We start from the raw sequence: 16,976 nt of genomic DNA on the forward strand, positions 1-16,976 counted from the left end.
AACCTCTCTAGTCTGAAAAAAAAAAGCTCCAGATGGAGTTAGGTTGGAATAGAATTTCCTTTTGGTATTGGGATGCTGGCTAAAATCCAGATACCAGAATAATAGACACCACTGATCTCTTTATGTTAATGTAAGGCTAGAAGAAGCCACTGGAAGGCCTTACAGAACTGACTATGAAATGACAGAGCCATGCTTATTTCTTCCAGCTACCTATTTGGAAGACTGAACTTCGATGAGAATTTTTCAGGTAGGGAAGTCATTCATTGTCCTCGAAATGAGTGATTGGATTTCTCCTTTATCTCATCCAGGGACTTACTATCTTCTCTCTTATGACAGAATGTAATTGAAGGGATGGTTGATGACAATAACTTGTAGATGTTAACGATAGGGGAAGGAAGAGGCTTGTGCCAATGCAGGGAGAGTTTATGAGTATCTGGAGAGTTTAGATCTGACTGAGAATCCTGTGTCTACAGTTGTTCTTTGAAAGGTCCTTGTGGAAGGCTCAGAAGGACTCATGTAAGCACAGTATAAGATAACCCTTACACGAGCTTGCCAAAGGAGCAAGCAACCAACAGAGGAGGCTATGGTATAATCAAATATGGGATCATTTCTCTCTTACTCCCCCGTGTCTCAGTACAAAACAGGAGACAATATTTTCAGAAGGGAAAGAGTGGATGAGTGAAAAGGCCAACCACAAACGTCTCCTTCCACCTGCATATCCCTGGGTAGGGTGGGGGAAGGGAGGGTAGGTGCAGAGTATGTGTCCAGGTTTATTTCTAGGTAACTGAAGAGTAGGATGGAAAATAAATGAGCAAAATGGAAAGAACCCAATAATAGTCAACAGAGAAAACTCAGACTTGGCACCATAAAACATGATCGCTGGCAAAACAAAAGAGGATTCTCTTGAGGAGGGCCATTGTAGAAATCAGTCCTACCACCAGACGTAGCTAGGAATCATGTATTTATTGATGCACATGTTTTTTAAAAACAAAAAGATTAGAATTTATGTAGATGAAATAGCCAATTCTATGAAGGATTTCTCCTACTCTTACCATCATTACCAATGTTCAGTGTGAATTCTCAATTCCAGAGGTTGAGAGAAGATCAAGGACGATAGGGAACACTGTGGCATATCTGTATGATCCACTGGATGAGCTGTCTCTGCTTCGGGGTGTTTTTTAGGCCCCTGGTTATTGCTAGAGTGACAGAAGTCAGAGCTCTGATGGAAAACATTATCCAGAGCTGTGGCAGCCCCTACAGCTAATCTCAACAAGAAGACTGCAGGTGGACACTGAATCAGGTATCGGGATAAGCATTTGGGGAGACAATTGAAGCAGGCTTGAGACTACCTGAGTTTTACTCCCAGGACAACTTGGGGGAAGATTTGGAATCTAGATGAAGCAGAGATGCAAATTTGGTATGTTGATTTAGAAATTCAGTCTATTCATTTTAGAGCTTATGGATATGAATCCACAACTTAGGGAACATTCTCAAGCAGATGGGTGGGGGCGGGGGTGTGGAGAGAGGTGAGGAGTGGAGAGCAAGTACTGGGCCTTTCAGGGTTCTGACTGCAGTAGTGAGGTGTGGTTAAATCTTGGAGCTCTTTTTCTATTTTAGTTGTTAGTCAAAAAGTCTGTAGCAGGGGTAAGGTATCAAATCTTACTTAGGGTACATCTTCCTGTTGCTTCTGATCCTCTGTCCACTCCTCCAGTGCCCTGGCTTTGTCTCCTAAATTCTTTCAGCTCTGGTTCTGTCTCCACGTAAACGTTAGTCTGACTTCATGGAAGTCAGAGTCAGTTAACTTTGAAGTGTAGGCGGACTAAGGCACCTTACATGTTTTCCAGTGTGTGAAACATAGTGGCGTGGGTGCTAGGGGAGGGTGATAACACTGAGCATTCTTATCCTATCTCGGGGCCTTTGTCATCTTCCTGGACACAGAAAAGGTCACATGACAATAGGGGATCAGAAAGTCTTGGTACTGGCTGTGTCTTTTACTAGGTAAATATTGTGTCCTGTGCTTGGTTGTAGAATTCAGAGTTGAGGATAACACATAGCCTGACCTAGAGTAATTAGTTGCATAATTGGACAGACAAGTGAATAAGGATTGTGCTTGCCGATGATAAATGCCCCAATAGAAGTGACTAACCAAAAAAGTCTAGTTCTTTGGATGTCAGCTGCTTTTTTATTTTCTGTCTTTTGGACATCCACAGATGATGAGCTGTTGCTCTTAGAGCTGTTGTATGAGCGTGGGACCCTGGACATTCAAAGTGAAGGGTGCAAAGAAATGGGTGGAAGTGAAGATTCAGGGGAAGTTGAGTCACTGAAAGAACCTTACTGGACTGAAAAGAACCTTGCTGGTTATATGAGGAAGAACATTGGATCCATGGGCATGAGAGGAGTGGACCAAATGAGTGTCTGACTGAAGGGTTAATACAGAGAAGGAAAATACAGTTGCATTAACAATAACTAGAGCTAGCATGTTGCAAAAGCTCAATATTTCTACCAAGATCCCAGGATCTTTAACAACTCTTATATTTTCATTTCTCTCCCTGGATCTTCAGAGAGTAACTAAGTACCTTTCTTTCTTTGGGTTTTCTTCATCTTTTCCTCCCTCCCTCCCTCCCTCCCTTCTTCCTTCCTTCTTCCCATTCCTTCCTCTCTCCCCTCTTCTGCTTCTTTCCCTCCGGTCCCCTCCCCTCTCCTCCCCTTCCCTTCTCTTCCCTTCCCTAACCTATTTTCCTGATTTGGGCTGGAAATTAAACCCAGGACATCACTTCACATGTATCAGACAAGAACTCTACTACTGAGCTGTACTCTAACCTATTTTTTTCAAATTTAATTTTTTTTGGGGGGTCCGGTCATGGGGCCTGAACTCTGGGCCTGGGCGCTGTCCCTCAGCTCTTCAGCTCAAGGCTAGCGCTCTATCACTTAAGCCACAGTGCCACTTCCAGCTTTTTTCATTTTGCTTATGGGGTGCTGAGGAATCGAACCCAGGGCCTCATGCATGCAAGGCAAGCGCTCTACCACAGAGCCACCTTCCCAGCCCCTGGCTTCTCTTCTGACTAATTTTTTATTTCCTTGCTTCCAGAGTCTCTCTTCCTCAATCAGGAACATAGAAATCACGTGGTAAAATAAAGTCCCATATCACAGAATTTCCAGATTGTATCCATGTCCTCTCAGGTTTTACAGGAAAGTCTTTCTATCGCAAGTTGTAGGGTGTCAAATCATCAACCTGTATCCTCCATCCTTCTCTCTGACCTTTTTCTGTGCAAAACTCTCTAACCCTTCCAAGAGGGGAGGGGAAAAAGATCCGTGTGTGTGTGTGTGTGTGTGTGTGTAGATAAGGACCTTTTCTCAGAGCTGGGTTATCCTGGCCATGAGGATGGCTGAAAGTGTCCATATTGGCATCAGATCTAAGGGGTAGACTGAATGAATGACAAGTGGGTTCCAGTGATGAGAATACAGAGCTTTATTTTTGATGAGGTCAGGCACAGGGACCTTCAGGACATGTGCAGTCCTCACTTGAGCAGGGATGGAGAATCACCAGCTCTTGGATGTTAGCCAGTGAGAGGCCTTTGGGAAAGTTTGGAACCCTGGACCAGGGTACCCCAGTGCAGCCTATGACATCAAAGTAAGGTGCTGGAAAAGGATGGATCAGGATGTGGCTTTTCCTAGGCTCCTGGCATTCTTCTTTCCTCTGAATCTGCTTGTCTCAGCATCAGCAGCAGCCCCCAGAGCCCTGGCCACAGCCAGAGCCCCCCGAATGCTGACCACTGCCACGCTCACACGAGCTGGAGCTTCCACGCCTGCAGTGGTGGTGGGACCTGCGTCTCCTGTGGTGGCCCAGGCAGCAGCCCCCCTCAGAGGAGCTGGGCCCACCGCATCCCCCAGAACTTGTAGCACAGCAGGAGGAGGCTGCAGGCAGACATCCTGCTGGGCTCTTTGGGGGGCACTTGGGTGAGGGGCACTTGGGCAATGGGCACTTGGGAGGGGCCTGGGCCTGCTGCTGGTTCTGTTGGCAGGACATCTTGGTGGGAGTCGGTGAGCCTGAAAAGATGAAGGAAAACAGGTCAATGCAAAAGCCTTAGGCCAGTGTGTCCTCTGAGAAGGGTTCTATTCTATAAAGTCCTTATTCCTAAGACTGGCTGCTTCGTGAACTGTGATCTTCAGAAAGAAAAATGGAAACGGAGCAGCAAGACATTTTCTACTTTGCTTCCAAAAGAGAAGGCTAATGTTTCTAACCTAATCCCAGATCCTCTGTCTCTACAAAATCTTGAAGCAAAATTGTTTGTTCAGAGAATGTCTCCTGGAGAGTTTCTTGGACATAGGGCCAAGACTCTGAATGCACAGAACTTCTGATGAGTCCCATAGGTTTTTGTTTATAACTTTATCTCCTTCCTTTCTTCTTAGATTCCTGACAAAGTCTTCTTCCTGTTATTTCTACTTCCCTTCTCTCTTCCCCACTGAAGTTTGGGCTTCTCTCTCTCTCTCTCTCTCTCTCTCTCTCTCTCACACACACACACACACACACACACACACACACACACACATATTCCCAGCTGATGGTTTATCCCTTGCCACGTACTTACTACGTACAAAAGAGTTTCAGGAGGAGGAGAGAAGGCTGTCCTTGAGGAGGCTGTGGATGAAGAGCTCAGAGCAGGAGCCCTTTTTATCCTGTGCACGGTTCATGATGCACAGCCTGAGCATCCTGTGGCTTTCATCACCAGGGGCGGTGACAGCTAGGACATGGTGACAATCATCTACTCATCGTCTTCCTGTGCCCTTACTCTGCTGTCTTACAAGAGGAAACCAGGAAGTTCTGATGCCTTTCAGCCTTCATCTCACTTAGTTGGGCTCAGGGCTCCCATTCAACCCCCTTTCCAGCATTTACTCATCTCACATTTCTTAACCCAGGTTCTGCCCATAGGCTTTGCTAGAAAGAAACCACACATGAATGAATATGACACTTTTCTTGGGTAGCTCTTGATCTGCCAGGCAAGACATGGAGATATTAATATGTGTGTAAATACAGAGATAGATATTATGTACTAAATGCTGTAATACAACTGTGTACAATGTCCACAAGCTTGAGGTTATGTATTTGATATTAACCTTATTTCACTCTACATGTAACCCAATATATCTTGGCATATGAGTATATAACCAAAGCCTTTCTTCATAACCTCTTGGGATGAGCTTAAGACGTTTAGGTGATATGGGGGCTCCGAAGAAGATTTCATGGCACCCAGGAATCCAGTCATGGAGCTCCTGAGAAGAGGGAGGTAGAACTGAGTTGATGTTTGATGAGTAGAACAATTTAATACAGACAACAATATATGAAGTTTGTATATATACATATGAAATCTACTTACGTAGCTGTCAGCTTTTCTCATTTGAAGTTACCATTTGTTACCTATATTTTTACAGAAAAATAACTGCCAAGAACTCAAGCAAAACATAGTGATGGTATTAGTATGCTAAGCCTTTGTAAACCGTATTTAAATTGTAATATTTTTATTAATGTATACTATTTATTTATTCTAATATAGGTATCTGTTTAGGGCCTATTTATAACTGTGCAGAGCAATAATCTTTTATTTTTCTGAGAAGAGAAAATGCAGGATTATTTATGACACCTTAAATGAAATACTTTTACAGTGAATGTATCTTATTCTTTTGTGAATATCAAAGCCTATATAATTTGGTTACTCGGTCTAGAGAAAGAATCATATATAAGGGGATTAGTTTTTCTCTCTCTCATTTTACTTTTCTGGCTCTCTCCTTTGGTTTCAGGAAATGGCAGCTCAGGATGGTAAATGGTAAGACAGGAGGAAGGGTCTTACCCCTCGATTCCTTTCTGACTCAGTGGCCACTTTACTAACATTATTTGTTGTTCTACCAACTAGCTATTGCTCAGATGAGGGACTTCACAAAGATGGATAATGAGAATGTCTTTCTGACACACTATATGATAAGGCTATAAAACGTACATTATGAAAAATGCTGCCAGCTTTGTTAGTGTTCTAGGCTTGAGGAAGATGCAGGGTAGGAAATGGGCATAGCCTAAGAAGGCAACCACTTTCAGGGAACTCTGGACCTTATGCAAAGCCTGTCTGGTCTCTGGTATAAGATCTTGATGTGAGAAACCATTTACTGTTTTCTCCAGGCTTAGAATTTGGCCTGAGCGTCTGTTGTAAAGTAAGTGTTTATTTCTCTTCAAAGTCACACGTAAAATTATAGCCCCTACTATGATGATATTAGGATGCTAAGCCTTTGGGCCATGAAAATGGGGCTTTCACAAATGGAAATTAATATATTTATAAAAGAGACAGTAAGACCGGTGCCAGTGGCTCACACCTGTAATCCTAGCTACTCAGGAGGCCAAGATCTGAGGATCAAGGTTCAAAGCCAGCTGTGTCAAGAAAGTCTGTGAGACTCTTATCTCCAATAAATTACTAGAAAACTGGAAGAGGCTCTATGGCTCAGGTGGTAGAGCGCTTACCTTGAGCTGAAGTGCTGGGGGACAGCGCCCAGGCCCAGAGTTCAAGCTCCAAGGCTGACCAAAAAAAAAAAGAGAGACAATAGAAAGCTTTCTAGACCTCAGTGTCATGTGAGGATACAAAAACAATTTTTCAGGAATAGAGCCTCTCACTAGAACTTGACCTCTAGTACCCAGAGCTCAGACTTTTAGCCTCCAGAACTGTGAGAAATAGATTTCCAATGTTAGGAAGCCACTTCATGATCACTATTCTATTATAATAGCCCAAATGAGCTAGGGAAGGATCTAGCTTTCCACTATCACCTATTTCCTCCCTCTTGGAATTTGTTCTCACTTAAGTCATTTAATTCTATAGGTTTTTTTTTTTGGTCGTGGGGCTTGAACTCTGGGCTTGGACGCCAACCAAAGCCCCAACCAAACAAACAAAAAAACCCAACCTGAGAAATGATATGTCAGTATGTCATTCCTTATGTTTCTGTTTCAGGCTTAGGTCAGAGAAGGACATGATTCATCTAGGCTGGGCTAGCCAGAGGGGGAATTTATCTGAAAGGTGAATTATCATTGATAGAAGATTTTTAAAAATCACTAATAAATGTGGTAGTGATTTTGTGTATACTTGATATAGTGGGTTATAATCAGATGGGTTTTAATCAGTTTGTAGAATTTGAGTTCTTATATACTATATTTTTATTAGCATATAACAGTTGTACACAATAATGGGTTTTTGTTATGACATTTTCATACATGTATGAAAACTGGAGGTGATCATATTCACATCAATTGCCCTCTCTGTCTTCCTCCCAACTCCTGTCTCCTCATCCCCTTACTTAGTCCTTGCTATATTTGAATATCTGCTCCAGAACTTTAAATTCTTCCTGTAAAAGAATATATATGACATTTATCTTTATGAGTTTGACTTACTTAACATGATCCCCAGTTTTCCTGCAAATAACATAATCTTGTTTTTGGCTGAATACTATACACACACACACACACACACACACACACACACAATATATATATATATATATATATATATATATATATATATTGTGTGTGTGTATATATATATATATTGTGTGTGTGTGTGTGTGTGTGTCACACTTTATCGACCCATTCATATGTTGATAGGCACCTAGGCTCATTCTAAAATTTGGCCATTTTTGAACTGTGCTGCTATAAACATAAGTGTGCAGGCTTTGATTCCTTTGAATAGATATCCATGGGGAATATAGCTGGATCATGTAGTAGTTAAGTTTCCTGAGGAAGCTCCATGCTGATTTCCATAGTGGCTTCACTGATTTACATCCCCACCTACAGTATATAAGGCTTTCTTTTTCTCTATATCCTCACTTGCATTTACTGTTTGTTTTCTGACTGTGGTAAGGCAGAATTCCAATGTGGTTTTGATGTATGTTTCTTTTATGGCTAACAATATCAAACATTTCTTCATGTAGTTATTAACCACTTGTACTTCTTTGAAAAATGTGTTCATTTGCCATTTATTGATTGGATTATTTATTCTTTTTTGTGTTTGGTTTTTGTGTTCTTTATACATTCTGACAAATCATTAGCTGTGGATTATTCTTTATTGTAGTAATTGTCCCCTTTGCTATGCAGAAGCTTTTTAATTTAATGCAATCCCATTTGCCATTTCTTTTATTTACTTTTATTATAAATGAGTTCAAACACAGAGCTTTGCATTGCTAGGTAGGTATTCTAAAGCTGAGCAACACCTCTGGCCCCAAATTCTTTGAGCTATTGGAGTTCTATATCTAGAAGCATTTCCCATATGTTTTCTTCTAGTAGTTTCAAAGTTTCACATCATATGTTTAGGTATTTGTTCCATTGTTGAATTGCCTTTCTATACAATGTGAGAACTAGAAATATAGTTTTCATTTTCTACATATGGACATCCAGTTTCCCTAGCTCCATTGGCAGAAGTTATCTGCCCTCCAATTTTTGGTACCTCTATTGAGAATCAGATGGCAGAATCTAAGTGGATTTATAGGTTTTCTATTCTATTCCAACAATCTGTGTGCCCGATTTTGTGATGGTAACATGCTGTTTCTGTTATGATGCCTCTGTATTATAATTGGAAGCTACAATTTATTTTCTGTTGACCTATGAACAATGGAGGCCTTTCCATCTCTTGGTGTATTCTACAATTTCTTTAGCTTAGTTTAGTTTTTTTTTTCTTTTGGCCCTAAGGCTTGAATTCTGGGCCTGGGCACTGTTCTTGAGTTCCTTTTCCTCAAGGCTAGGGTTCCAACACTTGAACCACAGCTCCACTTCTGGCTATTTCTGTGATTAATTAGAGATAAAAATCTCATAGAGTTTCTGCCCAGGCTGGCTTCAAACTGTGATCCTCAGATCTCAGTCTCTTGAATAGCTAGGATTACAGATGTGAGCCACCAGCACCTGGCTTCTTTAGTGTTTTATAGTTTTCACTATAGAGGTCTTTCATCTCTTTGGTGTAGTTTATTCCCATGCAACTTTAAAAATTGTTGTTGAGGATCTTGTGAATGGATTGTCTTCCAAATTTCATTCTCAGTGTGCTCATTATTAGCATATAAAATGATACTACTTATTATACTTTGATTCTGTACTTGTTACTTTGTTTAAAGTGTTATCAGTTCTAAGAGGTTTTTTTGGTACAGTTTTAGGGTCTTTTCACTATAAATAGGGATAAATTGACTTCTTCCTTTCCTATTTATATCCCTTTTATTTCACCTTATTGATCTGATTAAGAAATTAGGGACTATATTGAATGGTCAATAGTTTTGAATGTGAGCACCCTTGTCACGTTCCTGGATTTAGAGAAATTCTCTTTCCCCCTTTAATATGATACTGGCTACAGGTTTATCATATACAACATTTGTTATGTAGAGGCATATTCCTTCTATTCCTAGTTTCTTCAGGACTTTCAACATTAATGAATGTTGAAAGTTTCTTTATGTTTCTTCTATATCTATTGAAATGACCATGTGATTCTTCACCCCCCTCCCCTCCCCGGCTCCATGCCCTGGGCCCTGGTTCTATTTATATATTATATTGCATTTATTGACTTGTGTATATTGAACCATCCTTACATTCCTGGAATGAAATCAACTAGATCATGGTGTTTGGTCTTTCTGATATGTTGTAGAATCTGGTTTGCAAGTAGTATATTGAAGATATTTGTGTCCATATTCATAAAAAATTTATTTGTAGTTGTTATTATAGTTCATGCTATCAGGGTAATACTGGTTTTGTAGAGTGAGTTTGGAAGTATACCTTACCCCTTTAGTTTATGGAATAATTTGTTTTTAGCACTTCATTAATGGTCTGCTAGAATTCAGCAATGAGTCCATCTAGGCCAAGGCTTTATGATGGGATGTTATGCTTAAAACAAACAATTCAAGTGCTTATCAATTCAAGCCAAATATATTATTATTATTATTTTTTGGGTCCGGTCGTGGGGCCTGAAGTCTGGGCCTGGGCGTTGCCCCTCAGCTCTTCAGCTCAAGGCTAGTGCTCTACCACTTGAGCCACAGCGCCACTTCCGGCTTTTTTCTTTTTGCTTATGTGGTGCTGAGGAATCGAACCCAGGGCCTCGAGCATGCAAGGCAAGCGCTCTACCACTGGCCACCTTCACAGCCCAAATATATTATTTTCTGAGTGATGGTCCATTTAAGCACCATCTTGTCTCAATGTAAGAGATATGTCATAAACATTACTATATTGGTGCTGTTGAATGAAGTGAAATGGACTGAGCTTATGAATGAGTGGACATTCATTCATGCTCATGAAAAAATTGGACAGTGTGTTTGAGGAAGACTGGAAGAAGTAATTTGACAGTCACAAGGACATCCTGGTTCCACCGATGAACCAGCAAACCATGTGCCCAAGGTAACTGGGAAGTGTTTGGCCCTGTCACCTCTCCTGGTTATGAAAGCAGAAGCATGCTCAAGTGACACATCATCAACACTGAACAGGATAAAAAGGCTCCTGTCCTGAGCTCTGAATCCACAACCTCCTCAGAAACAGCCTTCTCCTGTCTCCTCTATACCAGGTGAGTGCTCAGCTGGAAACAGCTGAAGAGTGTGTGGGGCTGACAATCCCAGATCTGAAATAGAACTGCAGAAAGAGGGCTATAGTGGGTACCATGGGGGAAATGATGAGGAGGGGAGAAGAAGCCTCTGCAATACAAGTCAGGGAAATGTGAACCATACAAGTCATGGGACCGCAGGATTCCTCCCATTCTTCTTTTGAGCATATTATTGGAGATGCACATTGACCCACCTCATATCCTTGAGGATACTTTAATATAAGTGTATGTGTCCCCTCTGTGTTTACATTTCTGTCTTTCTTGGTGTGTGTGTGTGTGTGGTGGGGGGAGGTGCTTGACAAACTGAGGAGAAATTGACTTGGAGCTTCTGTGTTCAAGTGTTTCTATTATTTTGTTCAAGGTCAAATTCCTGCCAAGATGTCCTGCCAACAGAACCAGCAGCAGGCCCAGGCCCCTCCCAAGTGCCCATTGCCCAAGTGCCCATCGCCCAAGTGCCCCCCAAAGAGCCCAGCAGGATGTCTGCCTGCAGCCTCCTCCTGCTGTGCTACAAGCTCTGGAGGATGCGGTGGGCCCAGCTCCTCTGAGGGGGGCTGCTGCCTGGGCCACCACAGGAGGCGCAGGTCCCACCACCGCTGCAGGCGTGGAAGCTCCAGCTCGTGTGAGCGTGGCAGTGGTCAGCAGTCGGGGGGCTCTGGCTGTGGCCAGGGCTCTGGAGGCTGCTGCTGATGCGGAGACAAGCAGTTTCAGAGGAAAGAAGAATGCTGGGAGCCGAGGAAAAGCCACATCTTGATCCATCCTTCCTCAAACATCTTAATTTGTCTTTCTTAGACTGGGTTGCTGAAGTGTTCACAAGGAAGAGCTATGTTCTCAGAAGGAGGCTCTGCTCATGTGCTTTCTAGAAGCCTAATGGCAACTTCTCCCCTGACAATGTCACCCGGGTCTGACTATGGATAGAAATAAAACTTGTTCTTAACACTACCTGAATTGTTCTCTTCCCTTGACTCAGTGGGTAGCTAGCTCCTCTCTCAGCAATAAAAGGCCAAGTATGGGGCTGGGAAAGTGGCTCAGTGGTAGAGTGCTTGCCTCAAGCATGCATGAGGCCCTGAGTTTGATTCCTCAGCACCACATAAACAGAAAAAGCCAGAAGTGGCGCTGTGGCTCTAGTGATAGAGTGCTAGCCTTGAGCTGAATAGCTGAGGGACAGTGCCCAGGCCCAGAGTTCAGGCCCCACAACTGACAAAAAAAAAAAAAAGGCCAAGTATGTCCAGCAGGAATGATCCTATCCTGGGATGGAAAATTAGTATCTCAGGTTGTCTTTCATACAGAGAGAATCACAAGACCTTTGAGAAAAGAAGAGTGGGTGGAAGAGAGAGTCTTGAGAGGTTTGTGAAAACTCTCTGAGATGAAATATGGGCATGAAGATGATCTGATATTGAAATCCATAGTTGAGCGAGAATCAGAAAGGTGGGAAAAGGGATAGAGAATGGGAAGATAGGGTCTGAAGAGGGCAGGTTGTAGCAAACTACAAGTAATGGGCTAAAGAATGAGTTGAGCTGGAAAGCTAATGAATTCTGAAAAAAAATTGGAATTGATGGATTTTTGTAAATGACAGCGAGAGAGGATAAGTACTAAGGAAACTGAAAAGATAGAATGTGAGAAAAATCTTGTAATGAGCTAATGATTACATACCTGTACATTTTTTCAAGAGATCAAGAGACCAAAGGATTCTATTTGGGATTCTTTTCCCCAACTTTGGAACAGAGGGATATTTATCACTACTCTACTCCCAAGTAGTCCTCCTATCTGTGAGCCCTGAATGCCATTTCTTTAATTGCTTGAGTCTTGAAGTTATGTTGCAGAAGAATGAGTCTAGTAAACTTGTGCAATATAGTAATATTTATTCTTGAAATAAGTTCAGAAGTCAAAAGCACTTTGCCTTATAGCCAAAGTGGAATTTTTGAGAGAAACTGGAATTTTAGCAAGAACAAAAATCAGTGTAGCACTCTAAAAATTCAACTGAATAAAATAAAATATGTATCTTGCTATCTGATTTCTTTCACAAATGGAAAACTGGAAACCTATTTTGTCCCAGTATTTTTGGTCCATAATTTCTTCAGAGGCTGAAAGAACATATGCCAAAAGGAAGCTTGATTGAAGGTCAAAATTCCATCTGTTCTTCCAGCCAAATCACTGGTTGAGCCAGAATTCTCTGAGGAAGTGGCCACCAATCATATGATTTACCTTTAAACAGGCTTTATGACCTACATTATAGTGTAGGTTTCTTTTCATGGAACAGTTGAGATATTCTTGTAAGGATGAGAATTAAAATACATAACAGACAAGAGCGAAAGAGTGAGCTGGTTCTTTCTGAGAATATATAGCCTCAACTCTGGTTTAATATTCAATGCCACAAATACTAATGAATCTGTGCTGGTTCATCTGAAACTCACAGAATCTATTAGTATACCAAAGTGGATGGAGGTCGATGTATCAGTCAGATTCTAGTTGCTCTCCAACAGCTGGGTACAAAGTAGTTTGAATTCAGACTTCTTGAGTTCACTTCCAACTCTGTTAATAGCTGAGCAGAGACCTTGCCTCTCTGTGGAGTCATCATCAGGGTTTACTTGGAAAACTAATAATTTATGCTAATACATGTAAAGAATGAAGAATACCATTTTAGTATTCACTTTTATTATTTGCCTTTTAATATTAAAAATGAAAAGCAAAGCTTGGGACTCAGAAGCAGTCAAATTTGAGTTTCTGATTACAAAGTACCACTAGTTTTCTTGCTATTGACAAATTTAATTTGAATGAGGAAGAAAGACATAAGGTCCATGAAAAAATTTCATGCCTACGACCCCAGGCTAAATCTCTAGATTGTCAAACCAGTAATTGTATATGGCCCTGCCACTGAAAATGGTTCATAACTGATGAGACTGCTGTAGGTAGAGGAAACATTGGTTCTCTCGACATGGTGCATCAAACCAGTTTGGGAGCCATGAATTCATTTTTCAGGGATTTGATACACAAGTATATGCTGAAGAACCTTGGTCGTGGCACTGGTGAGATCATCAGGACCCAAGTCAGCTCAGACAATGGCTATCCTTTGAGCTACAGTCACAGCAACATGATACTGAATAAAGATGGCTATTTTGAAAGGCTCCTAGGGAACTTCTTAGTGGTGGAGCATTTGTTATGTGTTTCATAGGGCCAGTGGTCTTGTTGACAGCATACTCCAGCAAGATCAATTCAGCATTTGTTTGGGCTCATTAAATGATAATGAAACACTTTTCTTTTTGAAATTAAATTGTGTATGTGTGTGGATGATACGTGGTTAAAGTAAACAAGTATCAGAAAGAAAAATAATCACCAAGGGTAAGTACTTTAAGAAGATTTCTTTACCAGGCTCATGTCTGTAATCCTAGCTACCTAGGAGGCTGAGATCTGAAGATCATGGTTTGAAGCCAGCCTGGGCAGGGCAGTCAATGAGAATCTTATTTCCAATGAATCACCCCCCAAAAAGGCAGAAGTGCAGTTGTATCTCAAGTGGTAGAGTGCTAGCCATGAGCACAAAAACTCAGGGACAGTATCTGGATCTTGAATTCAAGCCTCGAAACCAGCACAGAAAGAGAATGAAAGAAAAAAAGAAAGAGAGAGAGAGAGAGAGAAAGGAAGGAAGAAAGAAAGAAGGAAAGAGGAAGAGAAAGGAAGAAAGAAAAGAAAAAGAAGATTTCTTTCTCTTTGGATAAATACAGGCAGGTGATTTTATGTCCAAGTATCATAGATGTATATGGCCTGAATCATACTCAGTTACTTGCAAAAACTCAGAGAGTTGAAGACTGAACAGTAGCTAGGTTGAGAAGTGCTTTATCCTGAGCTTAAAGGCTATTTAATTCCAGGGTTGATTCTCTGTATTCTATATCTCTTTTCCTCTTTTGTCCTTGTTCTTTGATACTTACCTTTATTTCTAAAGCTTGTGAATCCTGTTACAAAGAAGTTTCCATGGCTTCCACAAGAACTCCTCCCTGTGGAGTCAAAGCTGAAGAGGGGCTTGTGATAAACCTGTTTTTTCTGGGCTAGCCCAGGATTGGCTGCTGAGGTGTTGTATGACTCTTTATGGAGAAGGTGGAGGCTTCTATGTAACAAACAGGTGAATGGTCTTTCTGGTGTTCTATCTTTGATTATTCAGGGTGGCCATGTGGCGAGCTCTGAGGTGGCTACTTTCTGTTGTCTATTCAGTCTATTCATAAGATGAAGCATCAAGAAGGCCACCCATTCCTTAGGCTGGTCCCACTAGGCAGCATGCAGATTCCCAAGGAACCAGTCATTGGTTTACAGGTTCTAGGACTCCGTGTCTTAGAGTATCTGCCTTTTCTTAGGAAAGATCTGACTACACCCTCTCCTTAAATCTATTTGAAAGAGGACAGGAAGAAGGAAGGCCAGTTACTGGTAGTAGGGTTTAGAGAACAGAAAGAATGAAGAAAGATTTTTGTAGGATATGAATGCAAGGCTTAGTGACTCATTGTCGGTGGAGAATACAGATTAGTCAAGGTGATGCTACCAATCATACAGCCTGATGACTAGGGGGTAGGTTTATGAAGGAGATCAGGAAATCAGTGAATAGTTCTTTTAAAAGATTTTTTGGGGAAAAAATGAAAGAAACAAATAAATAACTGCAAACAGTACACTGAAAATACCTCTTATTTTCATTTCTTGGAGCTCATTTCAGTCAGCATCATTTTCTATGGTCATATCCACATAGCTATTGAGCCATTGTGATCCTCTGCTAAGAATATTCTAGACATATTCTAGTTATTACAGGTGAGGGAAACCAAGCAGCCTGTGTGTCTTTGGGTCATCATTATTTTGCTTAATATAATATTTTCCAAGTCTTTCCATTTCCTTATGAATTCTTTGTTGACACTGCTTTTGATTTCTGTACCCATTTTCTTGTATATAAGTTTGTCTGATTTGGGGAAGGAAAGGGGAATCACAGAAATGGTAGGACACAGTGTGAACCAATCCAACAGTGATACTCATAAACACTACCTTGGAAATGAACTTTACAACTTGGGCAAGAAGGAAGTAGTGGGGGTGGGGGAGTGGGAGAAAATGAGGGAGGAGGTAATACTGTTCAAAAAGGAATGTACTCAGGGCTGGGAAGGTGGCTCAGTGGTAGTGCTTGGCTTGCATGCATGAGGCCCTGGGTTCAATTCCTCAGCACCACATAATCAAAAAGAAAAAAGCCCTTGAGCCACAGCGCCACTTCTGGCTTTTTTCCTTTTTTTTTTGCTCAAGGGGGTAGAGCCCTAGCCTTGATCTGAAGAGCTGAGGGACAGCACCCAGGCCCAGAGTTCAGGCCCCATGACTGACCAAAAAAAAAAAAAAGCAATGTACTCATTACCTTATGTGTAACTATAACCCCTCTGTACAGCAATTGACTATGCAATTGACTATGGTTACTCTACTTCAAAGGCCTCTCCCAGGAGCCCTTGAGGTACAGGGGGATTTCACCAGCCACAGCCTCTACAGGAGGAGCTCTGAGGAGTTGACTTGTCCTCTGGGAAGCTTTGAGTTGGAACCACAAGCTGTTTAATTATTATTATTTATTTATTGTTATTGTTATTTATTTCACTCTGCTTGGTTCCCAACCTCCAGGTTTTTCTTCAGTTCTGCTTGTAGTACTATATTCAAGTTGGCACTGAATTTTGAAGGAAGAATTCATAGGAATTTTGAATTGGAAAGAAGCTTTTCCAGTCCAGCCAGGTCTTTCCTGGGACCCAATCTTCCTTTTTGTGCTCCGCTGTCAGATATCCCCCTGCCCCACACTGTGCAGCTGTGATTTCCTTTAATGGTAAAAAGAGTGATAGCAATAGTTATTAAGTCAATACCTGACATTTCAGCTCAGTGAGAGAGAGGAAGGCTATGGAGTTCAGATATGAACTGCTCTGTACCTGTTGTCAGGAAACCAGGCATGAATTCTAGTTCTAGTGTATTACCATCAAAACATTGCTCAAAGCATCACTATTCTTTTTAAAGTTGTGATTCTATTCATCTAATCTTTGTGTAACATCTAAAGATGGGCACTGATGGTTCTAGATCTCAAGGGGCTCATTCTTATTCTGTACTATGAACCTTTAGAAGTTTGCTGTGCTGAGGGCTCCTGAAATGAGTTCTCGGAAATTGTAGGGGCGGGGGGAGACAGGGTGTGGTGTCAACAACATGATTGAGTTTGGTTTGGCATTGAGTATTCAGGGAAATTTTTAAATTAGATATGTTAATTTATTAATTTATTGAGAGTACACAGTAAGCCACTCATTGCACTAGGAACAGGGACAAAGCAGTGACAAAAATAGAGATGACTTCTCCCTCACCAATTGTCCCATAGAAGGAGGAGAGGAATGATCTCTGTCACTCTAAGCC

At 41.4% G+C, this 16,976-nt stretch overlaps 2 protein-coding genes across 2 annotated transcripts; one reads left to right on the forward strand and one right to left on the reverse strand.

Annotated features, from left to right (window-relative positions):
• Nucleotides 1-3,718: 3,718 nt before the first annotated feature.
• LOC105984876 (late cornified envelope protein 3D-like) lies at nt 3,719-4,027 on the reverse strand. The gene has a single exon (XM_013015190.1). The coding sequence runs from the start codon at nt 4,025-4,027 to the stop codon at nt 3,719-3,721; it is 309 nt and encodes a 102-aa protein (XP_012870644.1).
• Nucleotides 4,028-10,970: 6,943 nt separating this feature from the next.
• Nucleotides 10,971-11,279, forward strand: LOC105984875 (late cornified envelope protein 3D-like). Its single transcript, XM_013015189.1, has one exon. The coding sequence runs from the start codon at nt 10,971-10,973 to the stop codon at nt 11,277-11,279; it is 309 nt and encodes a 102-aa protein (XP_012870643.1).
• Nucleotides 11,280-16,976: the final 5,697 nt, after the last annotated feature.

The sequence above is a fragment of the Dipodomys ordii genome, unplaced genomic scaffold (assembly GCF_000151885.1).
Source record: "Dipodomys ordii isolate 6190 unplaced genomic scaffold, Dord_2.0 Scaffold26, whole genome shotgun sequence".
NCBI lineage: Eukaryota > Metazoa > Chordata > Mammalia > Rodentia > Heteromyidae > Dipodomys > Dipodomys ordii.

Bases quoted from the DNA above. Each gene is read 5' to 3' on its own strand.
- LOC105984876 (XM_013015190.1), bottom strand. From the start codon at position 4,027: ATGTCCTGCCAACAGAACCAGCAGCAGGCCCAGGCCCCTCCCAAGTGC.
- LOC105984875 (XM_013015189.1), top strand. From the start codon at position 10,971: ATGTCCTGCCAACAGAACCAGCAGCAGGCCCAGGCCCCTCCCAAGTGC.